This window comes from Malus domestica, chromosome 11 (assembly GCF_042453785.1).
Source record: "Malus domestica chromosome 11, GDT2T_hap1".
Lineage (NCBI taxonomy): Eukaryota > Viridiplantae > Streptophyta > Magnoliopsida > Rosales > Rosaceae > Malus > Malus domestica.
This window is the reverse complement of record NC_091671.1, coordinates 9963585-9985943: the sequence shown is the minus strand read 5'-3', so window position 1 is coordinate 9985943 and position 22359 is coordinate 9963585. Positions and strand designations below refer to the sequence as shown.

Here is a 22359-nt window from a genome sequence, read left to right as displayed (position 1 = left end):
GGGAATCGGGATGAGAGAGATAGAGTGATAGAGAGATAGACTAGAGAACTTAAGGCAAAACTAAAACAACGGTTCATATTAGATATGGTAGATTATTCATCAATCTGGTCCATTCATTTTAATTACAAACGGGCCGGTCCGGGTACCCGCGGTTCCTATACTCCAGGAACCAGCCCGAACCGAAAATCACAAAGGCCCGCCCCGGCCCGTCCCGTTTTTCTTTTTTAAAAGTAGAAACCGGCCCGTACCCGTCCTGAACCGTCATTACCTGCCCCGACCCGCGGTTCTTGTACCCGTTTGCCCAGCCCTACCTCGAATATGCTCAACAAGAACTTCTAACCATGTCTCACTTGTGGCGCAGTGAAGTGAGGTGAGTCTTGGAACGTTTCGAAGATTTCGCAACTAAGGTCATATCGTGGACCTCCAAGATATTACAATATCCCTAATGGTAAAAACATAACCATTTGGGGATTTTGCCTTGTGCTGGTTTGATAAGTAACATGCATCAGCATAACAAACAAGGCAAACATCATTCTGAGGATCAGGGGGTTGGATCCTCTCGAGATGCATTAGGATTTGCCCTCGTAGTACCTTCAGGGTACGTCTTTAATACCAATTCAGTGGTTGCGTGTAGGCGCGATGCTGCATCTTTACCAAGATCAACTGCGAAAGAGATGTCCTGTCTAAATACAATGAGCTAAGTATGACGAAACGCAAAGTTGAACTTAGATATGGAATTTTGTATTCCATAACCTCTTCAAGGGTCTCATTTGCATATAATGTATGGACGATCATATGTATACTCAAAGGTAACACATTCGGGGTGTAGTTCGACTGGTAGATAAAAATACCGTCAAAACAATGCTTCAATTTCGGGTCAAGACATAAACGAGTTTTCCCGAGATCCTTCATCTCAAATTCCATCTTCAGGTGCAAGGCAGTTTTCTCAAGCTCTTCCGAAGTCTTAGTAAGATTCATGTTAACGACATAGACTGTAACATTAGCAATTTGGAATAAGGCTTCATAGTTTAACACACAAGGGCATAATTCATATCCCTGACTGATCAAATAATCACTTAGACGGGTATACCACATCCGTCGGATTGTAAGTGAACACCTCAAGCAAGTTAAGAGGGTATTCCGTGGTTTTGGAACTATTTGAACCGGCCCATGTAATTCTTCGAGAACTTACATGTAAATCTTCATATTTATATCCCCATGGAGAAAATACTAACCACATTTCATAATGTTGCTATCAATCACATGATGTTTTGAGAGAAACCTTGTGCCGTAAGGCGTGCATCATATCACACTATTTCATTCATTTCATAACGCTTCCTTTCCCATTTGTAACACAATAGGGTTACCTTGGGCAGTGTAGGAACGACAGGTCCAAAACACACATTGGTAAGGAATTTGACCTGGATTGTAACTTTAGTTATCCAATCAGTTCTAAGTTGTCACTTAATCAATGGAACACAGTTCGATATCGTCGTTTTTCATTTATGTCGGTAGCTATCATATAAGTGAAAACATCATCGATGGTAATCTCATTTCAAATCCCTTTGCTCATCCAAACTAGTATACTAGACCAAGAACTTCAAGTCTCGGGAGTAATCCGGATTAATATCATGAGATGGAAATGATTTGAGACAACGATCAAGTTTAGATTCATTGTTGTGCCATATCTTCCTCTTCTAGGGAAATGAATCCTATGAACCGAATGATCTATCGTGCTCCAGGCCAAGATAGATTGATTGGTTATCCACCGGTATACCGGACCGTCCAAGGGACTTCCAAACCATCCAACAGGGTGGCACCCCCTCCAGGGATGTTGACTCGACGTCTGTTAAGTACGTTTATCCTTGCAGGCATCTTGTCACTTTAACTAGATCAGAAGAATGCTTCTGGAGTAACATTCTGAAAGCTAGAATTCATCGCACTTGCTTATCACACTTGTGCGGTATGAGGATCGAGATGAGACATAGTGGGCAACGTCCATGCAAATTCGCCCCATTCTCCAAGAACGCTGACATTCTTATCTCCCCCTAATGGCGGGAAAACTGTCTCATTAAAGTGACAACCCGCAAATGAGCGGTAAAGATATCGCATGCAAGGGCTCGAAGAGAGCTAATGTGAAGGAGAATCATGATCGACAAAAGATACAAATCCTTTTTTAAAGACCCATGATGGTACGCTGCGGTGGCGCAACTTAGCACATGGAATGCTTACCTAAATGCGTAAACACGAAAATCGTCAGGTTCATACCTAGTAACCAATTGTAACGTCATATAGGTTGGGTGGCAATGGGCCTCAATGCGGACCAACATAACTGCGTACAAGATTGCATAGCCCTAAGCAGAAACCAAAAACTTGGTACATTTATCAAAATCCGGGTGATCATTTAAATTGCGCTTTATGATTACTAGGCGAGGCTATTTGGGGTGAACATGGGAATTCAATATTCGATTATAAACCCAAAATATATATAATACTTTATTGAAAACCGTTGATATGCACTCTCTGGTATTATCCAGTCTTCCGGACCTTAAGGGATAAGTAAGGTGGTGAACCCTTAATCGGCCAAGAGGTTTAGCAACAATGTGTGTGGACAAACATGGGACCAGTTTGTCGATTCATCAACCAAAACCATAAGTATTTATATGGTCCACATTTTGGTTAGATTAGTCCACATATATTCCCTTGAATCCACTGTAAAAAGAGTGATTTTGTATATTTGCGAGAAATGATATAGAAAATCAATTTCCCTAATGAGTAGTCTTGGCAAAGTGTGCTTGTAGGCACGAGATCCTTGCTTCGGGTAAGAAGATGCGTTGTAGCATCATTGTTCGACCTAAATGTCCCAAATGGTCGTGCCAAAGCAAGTAAACTGCTCAATCACCGGGCTTCAGGCCAGCCACATGTGGTGCATTCCCAGTTGGGAGACAACGTATTGGCCCTAAATTAAAGCTTCAGGCTCATTTTTAGAGGTGGTGCAAATATATTTCACTATGTTTTCTTTAGTGGTTCATTTATGATCATTGTCATCTCGAATATCCTTAAAAACTCAACCTGATGGAGAATTTAAGATCTTAAATGGTGATTCAATACTATTCATACAACGAGAAGCGTGCCGATGCTCTTAATCAGGTTGGATAGACCTGAAGTCGCTGTTAGATATGTGATTTAAGTGTAAAGTTAGTGTGCGTAGTACACATTCATCCAGAGAACTAACTTTCCCACATTCCTACCTAATCACGTGTTTAATTGAATCGGTCACATGTATTAAGAAACATGATTCAATTAACTCATATTCGAGGACAATATCAATAAGATTGTCCCTAAGTAAAACATACACCAAACGTGAATCCAAGAACATGGAAAAATGTTCACAAAGTAAATGGTTTACTAAGGGGCTTCGGCCAACAAGGCCATCCATGTCAAAATTCTGCTCTTCCAACGGTGTTTGGTGGAGCAAAATTAGTCTCAGATATTGACTACTAGAATGGTACTCCTCAACAACATTGGTAGGGGTATGAACAAATGCATAACCAATGATCTATTCCATCAAGACGGAAGTAAATTTTGTAGGGTTGAGGTTTGGGAATACTATCCCTTATTCTTGAAGTTTTAGGTCTTAGGTACCAAAGATCATGCTTCGGGCATGATGCCACACCTTGGCAAGCCCTGATTCTACCATATGTTATAAAAACAAACTAGAAATTGGATTATGAGAGAATATGTCATTCGGTGGATCCCTACCAAAGCAGTGCATCACCATTAGGTAGGCTTTGCCCGAACTGGGTCTAGCTATTCACTAGACTCCAACCGAATTGGGTCTATACCTTTCTCTCACGTTTGTGGTAGTAATCAGATTCGAGAATTTGGTAAACTTCCGCTTTCTACATTGCTGCTTCAGGGGCGAGTTAGAAACATGGAAGGACGAGAAAAGTATTCTCCAATCAAAATTCGATCGGATTTATGACTTTAGAATCATGGTGTACTTCAGGTAATGTTTTTCATGATTAGACAGTCCGTAGGAACGAGCCAAAGAGCCATGGAATCCTCGATCGGGAGGTATTTCCATTTGCAATGCTTTGAGTATAAGTCTTCGAATGAAGATATGGCAGAGGCTTATTCAGCTTTTCCATGCCATTTTTTGCTACAATGGTTTCTCAGCTTCTCGATAGTCAAGTGGATATTCACGTCTTGTACCCCACATAAAGTGGTTTCTTTTACAAACATCCAAATAAGGGAAATTGAACTTGTGATAGTTTGACAATTCACCAAATTGGAGGGAACAAGGTTGTGATTGGTGCTATGGGAATGAATCATCCATAAGCATCAAAGTTAGAACATTCGAGTTCTAAGACATGGTTTTCATGAAAAATGTTGGGTTTTCATGGGTGTATTGTTTTATGAAAACTTCAGGTTTCAAAGGCACCAAATTTGAAACTATAGGTTCAATTTAGTTTATGAACGTTTAGTTTGTAAAATAGAGGTTCCTGCAAGAACACATAATGCAATATACAACTAAGTGTAGTGGATTTGAGTTTCTTCAGGAACTCAAGTATGAGAGCTTCAGGACTACGAACGTAAGTCAACAGTTCAAAGTATAAAAATAAATTATTGAATCGTTAATGTCCAAAAGTAATCTTCAGGTCAATAATTTTGGATTCATTTTCAGATTAATGGACTGCAAGTCACTTTTAATTAATTCAATAAATCGGGCCATACATGGTTTATTGTAGAAGCAAAATAATATTAACATACGGGTTAAAATTATTTAGAATGCTAAAATAATAGCATTTGGGTCGAAAAATATTGCCCCAAAAATAATTGGGCTCGGGTTAGGTGCCTTGAGGAAAAGACAAGGCCCTAAATGGCCTTGGGAGTGGGTTGTAGGCCACGGGGGTGAGAGAGAAACCCCAGCCGTAGCTGGGTTTCAAGGTTGGGCCAAGGGGATGGCACGGGACAAGTCCCAGCAGATTTGATGGCCTGTTAATGCACTGAAGCCCAGCCATAGGGGCTGGCGTCATGCAGGGACCAAACCCATGTATATGGGTTGATACTGGAGTAGGCAATAAGCCTTGGTGCAAGCGGAACAGTGGCCTAGCAAGCATGACAGCTTGCTGGCATGGGCCGAGAGCAAAGGGGGGTCCAAAAAGAAAAGTTGCAGACTTCCTTGATGATTGGGGACTATGGGCCCGAGACAACCCAACCAGGCCAAAGGCCTGAGGTGTGCATATGCTCGCAGCAAAGCTGCAGTCAAGGTCCATGCGAATGCAGCAAAGCCCAGAGGGCTGCTGCCCAGTTTGTGCCGCAATGGGTGGTGCCATACCATATCCAAATTCCCACAATTTTTCAACATAGGTAGGGTTTAAGAAACCCTAGAATTGCTTCTAATTTAATTTGATATTTTGACTTACATATTCCACATAACAATTTAATTATGCGATGCATGAAACAAATATATATATTGACAAATATATGAACATATACAATATATATATATATATATATATATATATATATATATCAGAAGGAAAATATAAACATAGGGGAGTTCATGCATCATGGAGAATGTTTTCATGCTTCAAGCTCGTTTCAAATATTTTACTTTATTTTAAGCGTACCTAATTGGCAGAAAATGACAAAAACCTTTGAATTTGTAGAAAATTCTTCTCAGAAAGCCGGAATTGCATCTCCAATGCGTTGTATCACGTTCAACACAGAAAAATGAAATTGAATCAATATCATGTAGATCAATTCAATAAAATAATTAATTAATCATAAGAAGAATGATTACGTAATACTCCCCTGATTGAAGATCAAACTCTCTTGTTAGCGTAGTGTCAAGAGCGTGCTGATAACGTGTTGTAAGCATAATTTACTAAACAATTATGGAGGCCATAGAGAGATGGGGAGAGTGCGGCTAGAGAGAGAAGATGAGAGATGTGTAATCGTAGATGTGTTCTATTCCACCTCATTGTGCCTTTAATTATAGTAGTAGGATGGGTAAAAAAATTTCCCTTTATGATTACAACATTTAATAGGTAATCAACTTCTAATAGGAACATAAGAGATATTCCAAAATATACTAGGATTTACACAACTACATCGCTAATCTAATAGGACTGCAACAATACTCAATTTATTATAAATTGTTCATGAAAAACTACAGTATTAAATATTAAAAATTTATAAATACTCTACCACTCAACTTTCCGCACACCTACATTTAAAACTTATTTGTAAACCCAAAAGAAAATATGAAAAAGAAAAAGACTAGTTTATGTTTGACACGCGCCTTGGATGCGTGTGACCATGGATACCGAGTAAAGGATCTAGAACGTTCGGCACATTCCAGAGTTTTGACCAACAAAAATATAACATTCCAGAGTTCCAACCGATCGCCTCAACAAAACGACTGCTTCGGGAAGCTTAGTACAGCAACGCGGTGACGCCATCGGAACTTAACAATGACGGCGCTAACCACAATCACCACTCAAATTTAAAACACTTTAACAAAATTATCCAAACTGTTCCGTTACTTAACCCCCAAGACTAGCACCACTTCGCTTACTCCGTAAGCCACAAGTCTGCAAAACATACCTCCCTCCTATAAATACGTCCCCTCTAACTTCCCAACTCTCATTCCATCCACTTCGAGCATCAGCAAGAACAACCTTAAAAGTTTCGAAAACACTCACACAAATCTCATCCACTTCCAAATCTTTCCTTTCCAGCTTACTTCTTCGCTTTGCTCCTGCGAGCTGAACCCTAAACCCGAAACCTTAAACCCGTCAGCCATGAAGAGAAGCAGGCAAGACGAGACCTTAGACTTGGTCAATTGCCTAATGCTTTTGTCCAGGGAACCCGATTCCTCCCCAATCAAACACGAGAACACGAACAAAGACCGAGTTTTCGTATGCAAGACGTGTAATCGGGAGTTTCCCTCGTTCCAGGCCCTCGGAGGCCACAGAGCAAGTCACAAGAAGCCGAAGCTGATGCCCGGTGGGGCTGCCGACCTTTTACATTTGGCACAGTCAACGGGGTCGCCGGTTAAGCCCAAGACGCACGAGTGCCCGATTTGCGGGCTTGAGTTTGCGATTGGGCAGGCGCTTGGAGGACACATGAGGAGACATAGGGAGGTCATGCAAGCTGCGGCTGTTCGGACTCAGGCGTCACCGCCGATGCCGGTTTTGAAGAAGTCGAATAGCAGCAAAAGGGTGTCGTGCTTGAATCTGGACTTGAATTTGGATTTACATTTGGCACCACCGGGTTATCACCAATATGATTTGACGAAGCTGCAGTTGATTTCTTAATTTGTTACATGTTTAATTTATCTTTTTCTTCCTCCATTGGCGTTGACATACATATAGTTTTAGTTTTGATGTATATTTATTCCTATAGATCATAGTCAGATTTTTATCTTTTATTTTCTGATTCGATGTTTATATTGAAACATAGAAGAGGTATTGGATTTGTTTTCGTGATCATTTGGGAACATATTTTGTTCTTAATTTTATGAGACTTTGTATTATATATTTCGTAACACTTATGCTATATTTGCATTCTTTGTTTTTAATTTTTTATGTATATTTCTAATTGGGATGATTTTTTTTAAATTATTATTATCCAAAAAAGGGCAGACAATTTGAAAATATTATAATAATTTAAAAGATGAGTTTTGAAATCAGGATGCATGAGTAGAATTCTATAAGATGATTTATAAATTATTTTTATAATAAATCTCTATACTTGATGATAATATTAGAAAAGAGTTCGAGCTAATTAATATTAAAAAAAACAGACAATACTTGCATTTGGCTCTTAAGGAAATGAGCTCGCTCCCCACTTTGACTTGGACCAATACAATATTGGTACATGTTCATTCTTTTAAAAAGAAAAACACAAGAAAAAATAACATACACAAACTCGCTCAAGACCTAACGCTGTATATAAGTGCCCAAGTTTATCCGTTCATTGCAATCAATTGTATGATAATATTACAAAAGAGTTCGAGCTAATTAATATTAAAAAAAAAACAGACAATACTTGCATTCGGCTCATAAGGAAATGAGCTCGCTCCCCACTTTGACTTGGCCCAATACAATATTGGTACATGTTCATTCTTTTAAAAAGAAAAATACAAGAAAAAATAACTTGCACAAACTCGCTCAAGACCTAACGCTGTATATAAGTGCCCAAGTTTATCCGTTCATTGCAATCAATTGTATTTTGCAAGTGAAAAAATGCAACACTAAACCAACAAACTCTCCATTTGTGAGAGTTTGCAGAGGAATGTTTATCATATGTAGGTTTATTTTTGTTATGAAAATAGGCTATTTCATGACTCAAACATGTGGCATTTTAATCACAAAAGAGTAAACTAGATATAAGTTCATTTTATGTGAGCCTTATTAGGAATAGTCCACTCTATTGAAAAGGGTCCAATAATTATGATTCCAAGTCATCTTATTGTTACTTTCATTCTTAATTTACGCGTAAGTAATTAATAAATTAATTAGATACTCTTCCTTAATTGTAAGATTAGCTTATTAAATATTATCCTTTCAATTAATTGCATAAGTTTCGTCTTTTCCTTTAATTTCTCCAACTGATTTGGGAATTCTCTCCTCCATTTTCTTTGCGAGTAATGCTCTCCTAATGTCCTCATTTTTTAGGACTCATGAGTACCAAATGCATATTAGCTACAAGATTATATTAATTTAGATCTATGGCTTAAAATATTTGAAAACTTAACATCACCATTTAGGGACTTCCACCACCACTTTTGAGTACTCATTTAAGGACTTAAAGGAAATCTTTGTGTCCCTAAAGGAATATTGCCTTCAGTGGTAGAGTCCTTATAATAGAACCCCTAACTTTGAAGTTTTTATAATTTTATGTAATAATTTGATTAACTGCACATTTTTTGTTTATGTTAACTTTTTTTTTAATTAATTAAAATTATTAAAAACAGTAAAATCTTCAATCATGATTATGAGCCTCGTTTTCCACTTAAGGTACACATTTTTTGTTTATGTTAACCATATTTTAATTAATTAAAAGCATTAAAAGCTTCAATCAAGATTGTGAGCCTAGTTTTTTCACTCAAGGTTGTCCCTATACACTCCCTACATGTAATGACAGATACTATGTATCTAGTAAGTCCCTATACTTTAGGGACTCACTTTCCGATCCATTGAAAATTTATTTTGTCTCTATATTTATTTTATATACTCATTTTATACGGTGATTGTCTCTATTTAGGAACTCCACTTGAGATGCTTTTAATAAAAGCAAAACAAGAAAATGAGTTTTCTAATAGTTGATGAATTTTAAGTTCGTTTTATTTTATTAAGTTGTCAAATATTTTAATCTTTTGGAGCTAAACGTATATACTCTTGTGGCTAATATGCATAGGTCCTCAAAATCAGGACCTTAGGAGAACATAACTGTTTCTTTGCTTATCTGATTCTCTTCATCAACTCCTTATCTTTTTTTTCTTCAAAAATGTTATTTTTACCATCTAATTGTATCATCTCTCTAACAGAGATAAAACCCACACGTGTTGACGGGCCCTACATAACTCTATAAAAAATATAGTACAAATAGATGGCAAATGTAGCATTACTCTTTTCCTTACTTTTCTTCTTCGTGTCCTCCCTCTTCCCTTTTCTTTTCTAATTCTATCTCCATCTTTCTTTATTTTTTCTTAATTGGATATTCATCGTTTGTTCCTTATTATTTTCTCATAATATCTTCTCTTTCTTTATGTATTTTTTTCTTCACATATCATCTTCTTCCTCATCCATATCCTCCTCCTTTCCTGGGTTTTGTTGGTTTTTCTTATTCTTTTTGTTTTTTGCTGGTGTATCAGTATGCTGCTCTTAATTAAACATGGTATTATCTACCTATAACACATGGGTTTTTTTTGTCTACCTCTACCACATATTTTAGTTTTTCTTTGTTTTATACCTCCATCACAAAGAATATTTGCATAACTTACCTGTATATACATGCATGTCTCAAATTTTCTACCTGTTATATCACAGGTTCATTTTGTAATCTTCCTCCCTCTATTGAAAATCAACTTTATTTTTCTACCTATATAGTAGGCAGATATTTGAAATTAGTTTTATGAAATTATTTTTTGCGTTTGTCCTATAATGTAGCCTATATATGTTATTATACATGCTCTATTTAAATCTTAATATTTTGTCTTTAATAAAAAATTCCTAGATAATACTTTAGTTTGAGTATTTATATATTAAAAAAAATTCAAAATTGAAAATTTGAGCAAATGATACAAAACTAAGTAGTTTTAAATATTTTTATCTGAAACAACAAAATTGGTATCAAAACATGTAATTGGATAAATAGACCCAGTCCCAAAAACAACTGTGTTTTTTGAACTGAATCCAAAAGCCCTCCAAAAAAAATACTGCTGCATAGGAATTTTTAGTGCCAAGTTGTTCATAATCAATGTCTAGGGTTTTGATTTTGATTCCCAAATCATAAAATCTCTTTTATGACTTCGACAACTGTGAAATTCAATTTATTGCTTCTGGGCTTCATTTCTGCACATGTATTGAGCAAAAGCGATTCGAAAATCATGGCGCTGGAGAACAGTTGATGGGAGGGTTTATTCCGTGGAATTTCGGCGTAGATTGCAGTGGTAAAGACCTGCTTGGCAATTTGGCATCGGTTGGAGAGCAATCGTCTCATGTGGATTGGCTGGATTAAAGAGACGTTAGAGATTGTATATTTCCTTTTTAAAAGAAAGAACATGTATGGATAGAGGATTGGTCCTGGTCAAAAGAGGGAACAAACTCAATTCTCTCATGAAGAACGAAAGTATTATCTTAAAAAAATATCAAATAAAAAGAGTTAAAATAGAAAATGAATAAATATTGTAGCACGTGTCAGCTCTTACTCTCCTAGTCCTAGGGATTGTCGGATTTGGATCCTCTCCTGAACTTAAGAGGCTGAGCCTCTTGAGCAAAGCACACGGGCCGTTGGATTTTGATCCAACGGTTACAAACAGGATGCCTTCTAAAAGTTATAATAATTGTAATCGTTTGATCAAAATCCAACAGTTTGTGTGCTTTGCTTAGAAAGCTTAACCTCATAAGTTTAGGAAATGATCCAAATCCAACAATCCCTACGACTAGGAGAATAAGAGCTGAGCTCAGGAGATGATCCAAATCCGGGATTGTCTAGCAAAGATGGCCACTCGACCAATAGGCAAAAGTCAGGGGGAAATGGTTCGAATTTTTTAATATTATTGTCAGGTAGTTCATGTGAGGTTATGCCCTGTAACATGAAGTCGTGTCTTATGTGGTTCCACTGGCCCTTGAGGTCCAGGTGGAGAATAATCCTTTTATAATTATTCTTTGTCGGTGTAATTAAATGCTGGGATGTAGAATTGTATAAAAGTTAAAACTGAATGATTTTGATTGATGGGCAAATCCTTTTATACATACATCACAAATCCGTACTACGCCAGAATGGAATTCCTTGGAGTAATCTATATAAACATATACAAGTGATCTACAAATCTCAAGTGATTACAAAATCTAATTAGGGCTTTATTCTATTATGTTTCTTAATTAAAACTTGATGACTTCGGTAATACAATTTGGTTCGAAGTAGGTGAGGCCCTTAGTGAGGATGCGAATCGGTTCTCCATGAAAGAAAGGTAACGAATATCAATATCATGACCCATTTTGATCTATTCATAACAAAATGATAATTGAGATCAATGTGTTTGGTATGAGCATGAACCTCAAGATTGTCATATAATGTCGACCGCCAAGGGAGCTCAAGAGTTTGGACACATGTATGGCCATGGCGCGATATTCAGAATCGATGCTGGACAAGAAATAGTGTGTTGCTCAAATGAACTTTGAGAAAAGCGATTGGATCCAAGAAATACAAGAAAGCTAGAAGTGGACAGACGAGTATCAGCCCATCCATCCTAGCTGGTCGAACCTGCATAATTGGGGACGAAAGTAAATATACCAAAGTCAATTAAGAGCGCCTTTTGGGGGCAATGAGATGAGTATTGGTTAGATAGAGAAACCCTAAAGTGAGAAACAAGACACACTACATAAGAAAGCAAATAGAGTAAGGGTTGTTGGAAAATGATCAACAATCAATAACAAATAATTTATATCTATGAAAATAAATTCGGATAGGCTAATAAATAATAAATACTACTCAATATTTTGACAGATTAGAAACAGTGATCGAGGCTTGCTTACCGCAATATCCTTGAAACAAAATTTTGTCCCTACTCAGTGCTTGTAGTTCGATGGATGTCTGCTTCACCAAGATTCAACGATCAAACCAGAATTCCAGCACCGAAAAACTTGGTTTCTAGCAAATCTTTGTGGTTCTCTCAGCAAGAAGGTTTTGAATTTTAGAAAAAGAATTTGTTTTTCAATGTTCTAAATGTCATGCAGATGGATATATATAATATACATATGCATGTTCGCTATAGGTATGAATATGTGATGCATCTGCTTAGAGGGGTGCGTAGCTCTTGGTGTTCATTCATTGTCTTCAGACTTCATCTGAAATGATGAATCTATTGGTATAAAAATTTCATTAATTAAAATCCAAAATTAAAAAATAATTAATTATATATTAATTATAACACCCCCAAAGCCCATACCCAATGTTTAGCCCAATTTGCTCTCCTTGGTTCATTTCTCCAATCACTTTGTAAGATGGACAAAGTGTTATAAAGTGTGGGAAATTTTTGGTGGCGACCAATGTGGGGCAATGCTAGGAAGACCAAAACTTTTAAACCAAATTTGTAAATCAAATGATGTAATGGTTGATCATTGGATTATTACTTAAGTGTTGATTAATGTGCTTATTTTTTATCGGTGACACATCATTTAGTTTGCAAATTTAGTTTAAAAATTTGTCTCATAGTATTATCCAACCAATGTGAGACAATGAGTTATAATGAGATTTCTACTCAAAAATTACAACAAGAGTGAGGTACTGCAAGAAGTCAATCAAGTGGTGAAATTCCAAGGGATTCTTAAGGTGTGCCATCTTGATTGGAGAGTTTGGGATTCGATGGTCACATATGTATCACACGGTTTACAGCATGTCATTGCGTTTGAGAAGATCGAGAGCATACTTGGTTTAAGTGAGATGAAGGCTAGCTACGTACTAAAGGAGCATTGCCCTTAGTGCTAATCTAATAGTGAAGATGACCAAATTCCTTAAATTAAAACTCTTTGTCAAGAATGCCAATAAATGTCGACATAATAGAGGGAAGCTATATTGCCTGTGAGAACAATATCATCAACAGAGAGGTAAATGATGAGATAAACGGCACCACGAGAAGGGATAACAAGATATTGATGGGTCCGACTTCGTCTAAGTTCGCATTGAGCAAGAAACATGTTGAATCGCTGAAACTATGAGCAATGATATTCAAAGTATGGATTCTTTTGAAAATTCTATTAACATGGTGTGGATAGCACTATTGAGACAGATGCCAAATCATCCAAACAAGTCACTGATTAGTCATAACTGTAACCAATTAGATATGGTATTTGTGTAATTAGATTTAGAAACTAAGGGCTCTAGTGTAGCTAGACTGTGGCTATATATATATCATCTTGTATTGTTGTAATTATTTTTTTAATGTGAGTGAAAAGTCAGTTTCTATATGGTATCGCACCCAATTGCCTCACGACGCTGATCCTCTTTTGTTCCGCTCACCGACCTACTCACCGCCTCGATTTCTCGATCTGTTTCTTGATTGATTTCTTTTGTTTCTCGATCAATTTCTACCTCTAATTCCCAATTCTTTCTCTTTTTGTCTAAATCTAGCCTCTGATTGTTATGGCTTCTCTATCTGCATCCTCGTCTCCGATGGATCCACCGCCATTCTCAAACCCTAATTCCTCTCCAAATTCGTATTTGTCTCTTACGATTCAGAATATTGGCAGTAGGGTGCCGATCAAGCTCAAGCGCTCCAATTATCTTCCATGGCGGGCATTGTTTGCTCCGATCCTTCGTCGCTACAAGCTCATTGGTCTCATTGATGGAATTGAGCCTTGCTGCCAACACCTTCTCCACAGGCTCTTGCTGCATCTCATCAGTCATTCCAGAATTCGTTTCACTCTAATTCTAATCGTGGAAAACATCATCGTGGTTTCAACAGAGGGAATCGAAATCACAACACCAATAGAGGTTCTTTCCATGGCAGATATCGTGGAAATTCAAATCGTACTTCTCATCCAGGTTACAGGTCCAATTCTTATGGTTACTCCTCCTCATCTGTAGCAAAACTCCATGTCAAATTTGTGGTTCTACTAGCCATAAAGCCATCGATTGTTTTGACAGGATGAATCCTGAGATTTTTGGAAGGGTACCACCTGCCAAGCTTGCTGCGTTATGTGCTCACTACTCTTCCAAACCCTCTCCATCTTGGCTACTGGACTATGGAGCTACATCTTATATTACAAATGATATTGCTAATCTCTCTATCTCCTCTCCTTACACTGGTGAAGACAAGGTCTACATAGGAGATGTTAAAGGTCTGTCTATCCATAATAATGGTTCTTCTTCTTTAAATACTCCTTCTACTTCTTTTAAGTTGAGTAATGTACTGCATGTTCCGCATATGAAGCACAATTTACTATCTGCTTATCAATTTCTCAAAGACAATAATTGTGCTTTGACTCTTGACCCTGATGGATCCACTGTAAAAGATCGTACTTCGGGGAAGACGCTTTTGCGAGGCAAAGTTAAAGATGGATTTTATCCTCTGCAAGGCTCTTGTTCTTCTTCACTTTATCACCATCAACTTTCATAGGTGTTACAGCTCCTGTGACGGTTTGGCATCGCCGATTGGGTCATCCATCATCTTCTATTTTTCGAAAGGTTCTCTCTATCAATAAGCTTGCAGTACAAGGCAGGTCAACTATTGATTTCTTTTGTCACGACTGTGCTCTTGTTAAAGCTCATAAGCTTCCTTTCGGCTTGGCTACTTCTACTACTACTCACAGCTTGCAATTACTTCACTGTGATCTTTGGGTCCCTGCTTCTATTGTCTCCCCTAGTGGTTTTAAATACTACTTGTTAATTGTTGATGATTACAGTAAATATAGCTGGTTATTTCCATTAAAGGCAAAGTCTGATGCCTATTCTACTTTTGTTGTATTCAAACAATATGTAGAAAATCTTCTTGGAAATAAAATAAAGGTTGTACGCTCCGATTCAGGGGGTGAATTTCTCAGTACTGTGTTTCAATCTTTTCTTCATACTCATGGTATTTTACAACAATTCAGTTGTCCTCATACCCCTGAACAGAATGGCTGTGCTGAAAGAAAGCATCGACATCTTGTGGAAACTGCACGGACCTTACTAGTTGCTTCTAATGTTCCTCTTCTTTACTGGGTGAAAGCTTTCTCTACCGCTATATACCTTATTAACAGGTTACCAATTTCTGGGCTCTCTAAGTCACCGTGGGAATTGCTTTTTCACAAGTCACCAGACTACTCCAGATTGAAGGTCTTTGGTTGCAGGTGTTTTCCGTGACTCAAGCCCTATGTTCATTCTAAGCTAGATGCTAAAAGAAAAGGCTGTGTCTTTTTGGGATATAGTTTACAACACAAGGGTTATCGATGCTTTGACCCTCTTACTCGCAGGATTTATATTTCTCGTCTTGTGCAATTTGATGAATCTTCATATCCTTTTCACTCAATTTCTCCACCTTCCGATGCACTTCAAGACTCTGTTTCTCCTTCTATGGATCTTAGTTCTCTATTCCATTGATGAAATCTCATTTTGCTTCTGATGGTTCACTTCGTCGGTCTGCAACTTACCAACCTGTCTCTTTCAGTTCCAACATTGAAGCAGCTCCGCATTCTACCAGTTTTTTCAATCCTACAGATGTCATTCCAGCACCTATTTCTTCAACTGACACATCTTCTCCACAGTCCAATGACAACATTCATCCAATGGTTACTCATTCCAAGGCTGGAATCCATAAACCTAGAGTCTATGCCGCTACCAAACATCCACTTCATGTGCATATTGATCTTGTCCCATCTACATACCTACAAGCCTCCAAGCATGCACATTGGCGATCAGCTATGCAGGACGAATTCAATGCCTTGCAATCCACTGGTACTTGGCTCTTAGTACCTCCATCTTCTTCCTATAATGTTGTTGGCTGCAAGTGGGTCTTCCATGTCAAGAAAAAGCCTGATGGCATTGTTGATCATTTTAAAGCTCGGTTAGTAGCCAAGGGTTATCACCAACAAGAAGGCATTGATTTCCAAGAAACTTTCAATCATGTGGCTAAACCAGTCACCATTCGGGTATTACTATAGCTTGCTGTCCAGTTTAATTGGTTCTTAAACCAATTAGACATCAGTAATGCTTTTCTTTATAGGGATTTGAAAGAATATGTGTATATACAGCAACCTCTAGGTTTTGTTGATCCCAGTATGCCAAATCATGTTTGTAAATTGCGAAAATCACTATATGGCCTTAAACAGGCACCTCGGGCTTGGTTTGACAAACTTTTTCAAGCCCTACTTCAGTTTGGTTTTCAGCAGTCTTCTTTTAATGCTTCCTTGTTTGTTCTCAAAGGTCATTCACTAGTCATTGTTCTTGTTTATGTCGATGACATTTTGGTAACTGGACCTAATCCTTCTGTGTGCAATCTGTTCATTCAAAAGCTCAGTACTCTTTTTCCAGTCAAAGATTTAGGACCCTTGCACTATTTTTTAGGATTAGAGGTTCATCGGTCCTCTGCAGGTCTTTTTCTTCATCAATCAAAGTACCTATTGGATCTTCTCAGAAAAAATAATATGGGTGGTGCTAAGCCATGTTGTACCCCACTTGGTTCTAAAAAGCTTGATCACACGGGTCATCTTCTCTCTGATCCTACAGAATATTGGTCAATTGTTGGTGGCTTACAATATTTAACATGGACACGTCCTGATATTTCATTTGCCTTCAATCAAATATGCCAGTTCATGCATACTCCTCGTGCTCAACACATGCAAGCTGCGAAGAGGGTTATTCGATATCTTAAGGGTATTGTAACTGAAGGTATTTGGTTCCAAAAGGGTTCCACTTGTCTCACTTCCTTCTCTGATGCTGACTAGGCAGGTTATACGTTTGATCGACGATCCACGAGTGGTTATTGTATCTTTTTGGGATCCAATCTTATCAACTGGAATGCCAAAAAACAATCCATTGTGGCTCGTTCTTCTACTGAAGCAGAATATCGTTCTTTGGCTCATACGGCTGCTGAACTTACTTGGATTTGCAAAATTTTCCGTGACATTGGCTTCCCACTCTCTCAGGTTCCCCATCTATGGTGTGACAATATTTCAGCCATCTCTCTTGCTTCCAATCCAGTCTTTCATGGTCGCACTAAACACATTGAAATCGACTACCATTATATCCAAGAATTGGTGTTGGCTCATCTCCTCACGGTTCAGTTTGTTTGCAGTCAAGACCAATTAGCTGATATTCACACCAAGTCCCTATCCAAACGTCGATTCAGTTATCTTAAATCCAAGCTGCCTCTTGGTTCAATGGTTGATCCCAAGCTCAGCTTGAGGGGGTGTATTGAGACAGATGCCAAATCATCCAAACAAGTCACTGATTAGTCATAACTGTAACCAATTAGATATGGTATTTGTGTAATTAGATTTAGAAACTAAGGGCACTAGTGTAGCTAGATTGTGGCTATATATATCATCTTGTATTGTTGTAATTATTTTTTTAATGTGAATGAAAAGTCAGTTTCTATAAGCACTACCCTTAGGGTTTAGGGATAACAAAATTTTTGATGAAGTTGTTGACTGTTTCAAGTAATTTTTGGTACGTAATTAATTATTCGTTATACTCAAGTATACAAAATCAGTCTAATTTCTACAATTATTTCAAGCGTAATAAACATAGTCTAAAAGAGAACTTCAATATCCATTACACATGAAAAAGAGATGAAAATTTGTAAACTACTATATGTACTTCACTTAAGCTGCTCATCGTTGACTTTTCAGTGTCATTGCATATGAAATCTTGATTGTCATAATACATATATATTCTAAAAAGTTCTTTAGAAAAAAAAAAAAGAAAAAAAAGGGAAGTCCTTTAGAAGATTACATATGCAATTATGCATCAAGAATATATTATGACAATCAAGATTCAAGAAATCATATATACTTACCCTCGTACTCATTGCTAAAGAATGAACCAGGTTGTATCTTAATGTGTTCTTGTTTTTTTTTCTGCAAGCTTGGCTTACATGCAGGAGCACTAGGGTTCCAATTCCATGGCGTCAAGAACCAGTTATCGAATTCCAAGAAGGATGTCAGTTGCCTGTAGTCGATGGAAGATATCAAATTCTTTAGACACATTAGAAGGGATTATAATGTTGGATTTTTAATAACACAAACTTCTCCGTATTGGAGTATAATTATAGTTACTAGATCAACGAGTTTACCATTCTATCATAATAATTCATTAGATTAATCTAATCCATTAAAAGGTTTAATTTTTTTTTTCACATACGTGGGTGTACCTATAGAATGTAGGCCTGGCAAACGGGTCGTGTCAGTCGTGTTCGTGTCGTTTTCGTGTAACACCTGTTATCTTAACGGGTCGTGTCGTGTCACACCTGTTATCTTAACGGGTCCTTAACAGGTCAGGTCACTTTACCCAACGGGTAAAGTGACCCAACCCATTAAGACCCGTTATGACCCGTTAAGAAAAATATTTTTTTTTTCTTAAATTTGCATATACCATACATTGTCACATAAATATTACTTCACAACATTAAAACACATTTGTCGCTTAAGTACTACATCTACACTCGAAAATAAGAGTCTCATAAAAATACACTACTAATCTATTACAAATATTAAATGTGCAAGGATATGCAAAATAAAAGCGTTTTTGTTTTCAAGGTTGTGAAGCCTTTCTCAAAAGTTTAAATCTTGCCAATGGAACTCAAAGTTTAATGAAAGTGACCCACTAGTGTGTTTATTCGTACTTTTATTAAGTATAACATAAGATTTTGTGGTATCCACTAGTGTAAATATTTTAAATTGAAGATCAAATTCAATCATTGTATTCATATAGGGTCAAGGAGTGTAGTTGTAAAAAATCATCAAAATCGGAGTTAAAATAACCGATAAATTGTGATTTTTCGTTTATAACCGTCGAAAAGTTTTGTCCCGTTACTTAATCTTTAAATGTTTGTTTTTTGCAATTTTTGGCGTATGCGATCTTGAAGCATATACAAACAAGTATGACGGTTAGATCGTTGAAACTAGTTTCGTAGAATGCGTATCCCATCAAAACAATAGATTCACTAACACTTAAAGTTTATTCTTACTTTCATTAAGTATAACATAAGATTTTGTGGTATCCACTAGTGTAAATATTTTAAATTGAAGATCGAATTCATTCATTGTATTCATATAGGGTCAAGGAGTGTAGCTGTAAAAAATCATCAAAATCGGAGTTAAAATAACCGTTAAATCGTGATTTTTCGTTTATAACCGTCGAAAAGTTTTGTTTCGTTACTTGATCTCTGAATGTTTTTTTTTTTGCAATTTTTGGCATATGCAATCTCAAAGTATATACAAACATGTTTGACGGTTAGATCGTTGAATCTAGTTTCGTAGAATGCGTATCCCATCAAAACAATTGATTCACTAACACTTAAGAGTTTATTCATACTTTCATCAAGTATAACATAAGATTTTTGATATCCACTACTGTAAATATTTTAAATTGAAGATCGAATTCATTCATTGTATTTATATATGGTCAAGGAGTGTAGCTGTAAAAAATCATCAAAATCGAAGTTAAAATAACCATTAAATCGTGATTTTTCGTTTATAACCGTCGAAAAGTTTTGTCTCGTTACTTGATCTCTGAATGTTTTTTTTTTTGCAATTTTTGGCGTATGTGATCTCAAAGTATATACAAACATGTTTGATGGTTGGATCATTGAAACTAGTTTTGTAGAATGCGTATCCCATCAAAACAATTGATTCACTAACACTTAAGAGTTTATTCATACTTTCATCAAGTATAACATAAGATTTTGTGGTATCCACTAGTGTAAATATTTTAAATTGAAGATTGAATTCATTCATTGTATTCATATAGGGTCAAGGAGTGTAGCTGTAAAAACGTTTCAAAATCAAAGTTAAAATAACCGTTAAATTGTGATTTTTCGTTTATAACCGTCGAAAAGTTTTGTCTCGTTACTTTATCTATGAATGTTTTTTTTTTGTAATTTTTTGCTGATACGATCTCGAAACATATACAAACAAGTTTGTCGGTTAGATCGTTGAAATTAGTTTTGTATAATTCGTATCCCATGAAGTTCAATGGTGTGTGTGTGTATATATATATATATATATTTATTAAGTAGATTTAAATCTATTTATTTTGTATGTATAATTATTATAGTTTTCAGGGGTATAAAATTTAATATATATATATATAACTATTATAGTTAATATTTTGGGGGTATAATTATTATAGTATATATAATTATTATAGTTAATTTAATATATATATATATATATATATAATTATTATACTTTTTAGGGGTATAAAATTGTTAAATTAATATTCTGCTTATCGTGTATCGTGTTACCCACGTGTATACCCGAACCAACCCGTTATCTTAACAGGTGCTTATCGGGTTACCCGATAACGACCCGTTTCGTTATCGTGTCGACTCGAATACCTGTTAATTTCGTGTCGTGTCGTGTCAGGTTATCAGGTCGTGTCAGGAATTGCCAGGCCTAATAGAATGGATGTGTTTTTCCTATATAAGCTTCCGAATTAAAATTTCCCTTAAAAAAGAAATTTATTAGTTTAAAGTACAATATCATTAATAAAGACAAAATCAATTGTCTTACATTGTAACAAAAGAAATACAATTCATTAAAAGAAATCGCAATTTGTAAACTACTTCACTTTGCTTCTCAATCTCTATATCCTTGATGGTTTCTCCTTCCTACTACGTTGACTTGCCATGGTTCTCGTTCATTATTCATTCAAGATCACAGCCCCTTAAAATCATTGCAGTAAACTCATTGTAGTACGTATACTGATCATGATCATCGTCTCTTACTGCAACGAGTTCGCCCTCGTATCCACGGGTAAAGAATGAACCAGGTTGGAACATGATGTAATCTTGGTTTGTTGTCTCCAAACTTGATTTACTATCACTTGTTGAAGGGGCACTAGGGTTCCAGTTCCACGGCGTCAAGAACGAGTTATCGAACTCCAAGAAAGATGTCAGTCGCTTGTAGTCGATGGTTGGTATATGATCCGCCATTACTTGATCAGCTTCCACAAACTTAGATTGTAGTTCTTCTTGGATGGTTGGTTCATGATCCACCATTACTTGATCAGCTTCCACAAACTTAGACTCTAGTTCTTCGTGTTCCATTCGAGCAGATGATTCAAGTGTCGTGAAACTGATGCAAGACATGTTGCTTGGGGTCTTGTTTGATTGGTGAAAAGCGAATGAAGGCTTCTAATTTTGTTTTCTTAGAGCTTTGGTGGTTTTGGTGAATGAGTGTTTTACCCTATTTATATAGGTGGGGTAACTCCTAATAAAAAATGGTCTAGGATTTTCAAAAAAGTTCAATCCTAATTGGAGAGGCATTGTGTTCAAAAATATTTCTTAACAATCAAGAAATTATTATACGTTTTATCTATATATATAAAGTGAGCACCCTAAAATGGTGAAACATTCAAAATACCATAAATTGTCTTTTAAGAATTTCATAAATTACAATTGAACCAAAAGAAGCTAAAGTATTTAACCATATTTTTATTTTGAATGAATTTAATATTTAACATTATAGAAAAAAAAACAAAAAAAACAAATCCTCCCACATTAGTGGGTGGTTTCACGTTTTTAATTCATTCCTTCTTTTTTTTTTTAAATAATTTTTTTTTAAAATATGTAAATTAATTATTTAAATAAAAGATATATAAAAATGTCAATTGCCACACGCGTATGCATGTGGTAAGAGGCTAGTCATATATAAAGTTAGAAGGCTAATTCCAAAAAATACTCCCTTTTAATTAAAATTTAATTTAAAATCTACCAACAGAATTAAATTACACGTGTAATGGACAGTTTTTTTTTCCCCTTAATTTTTAAAATAAAAATATAAAAAAATCTAAAGAAAAAATAAAATGATAAAAAGCCTAATTTGCTATTGAAGCAAAAGCCAAAAACAAAAGGGGTGTGTTATCTACACACCTCTTTTTACTTCTCACACACTTCTTATTAATTTATGTCTTTTAATC

The 22359-nt window shown here is 36.3% G+C and overlaps 1 protein-coding gene across 1 annotated transcript; it reads left to right on the top strand.

The window, feature by feature from the left end:
• Positions 1 to 6812: 6812 nt before the first annotated feature.
• On the top strand, positions 6813 to 7328 carry LOC103422826 (zinc finger protein ZAT12-like). Its single transcript, XM_008360881.4, has one exon. The coding sequence runs from the start codon at positions 6813 to 6815 to the stop codon at positions 7326 to 7328; it is 516 nt and encodes a 171-aa protein (XP_008359103.2).
• Positions 7329 to 22359: the final 15031 nt, after the last annotated feature.

Coding starts and splice junctions, on each gene's coding strand:
- LOC103422826 (XM_008360881.4), top strand. CDS start 6,813: ATGAAGAGAAGCAGGCAAGACGAGACCTTAGACTTGGTCAATTGCCTA.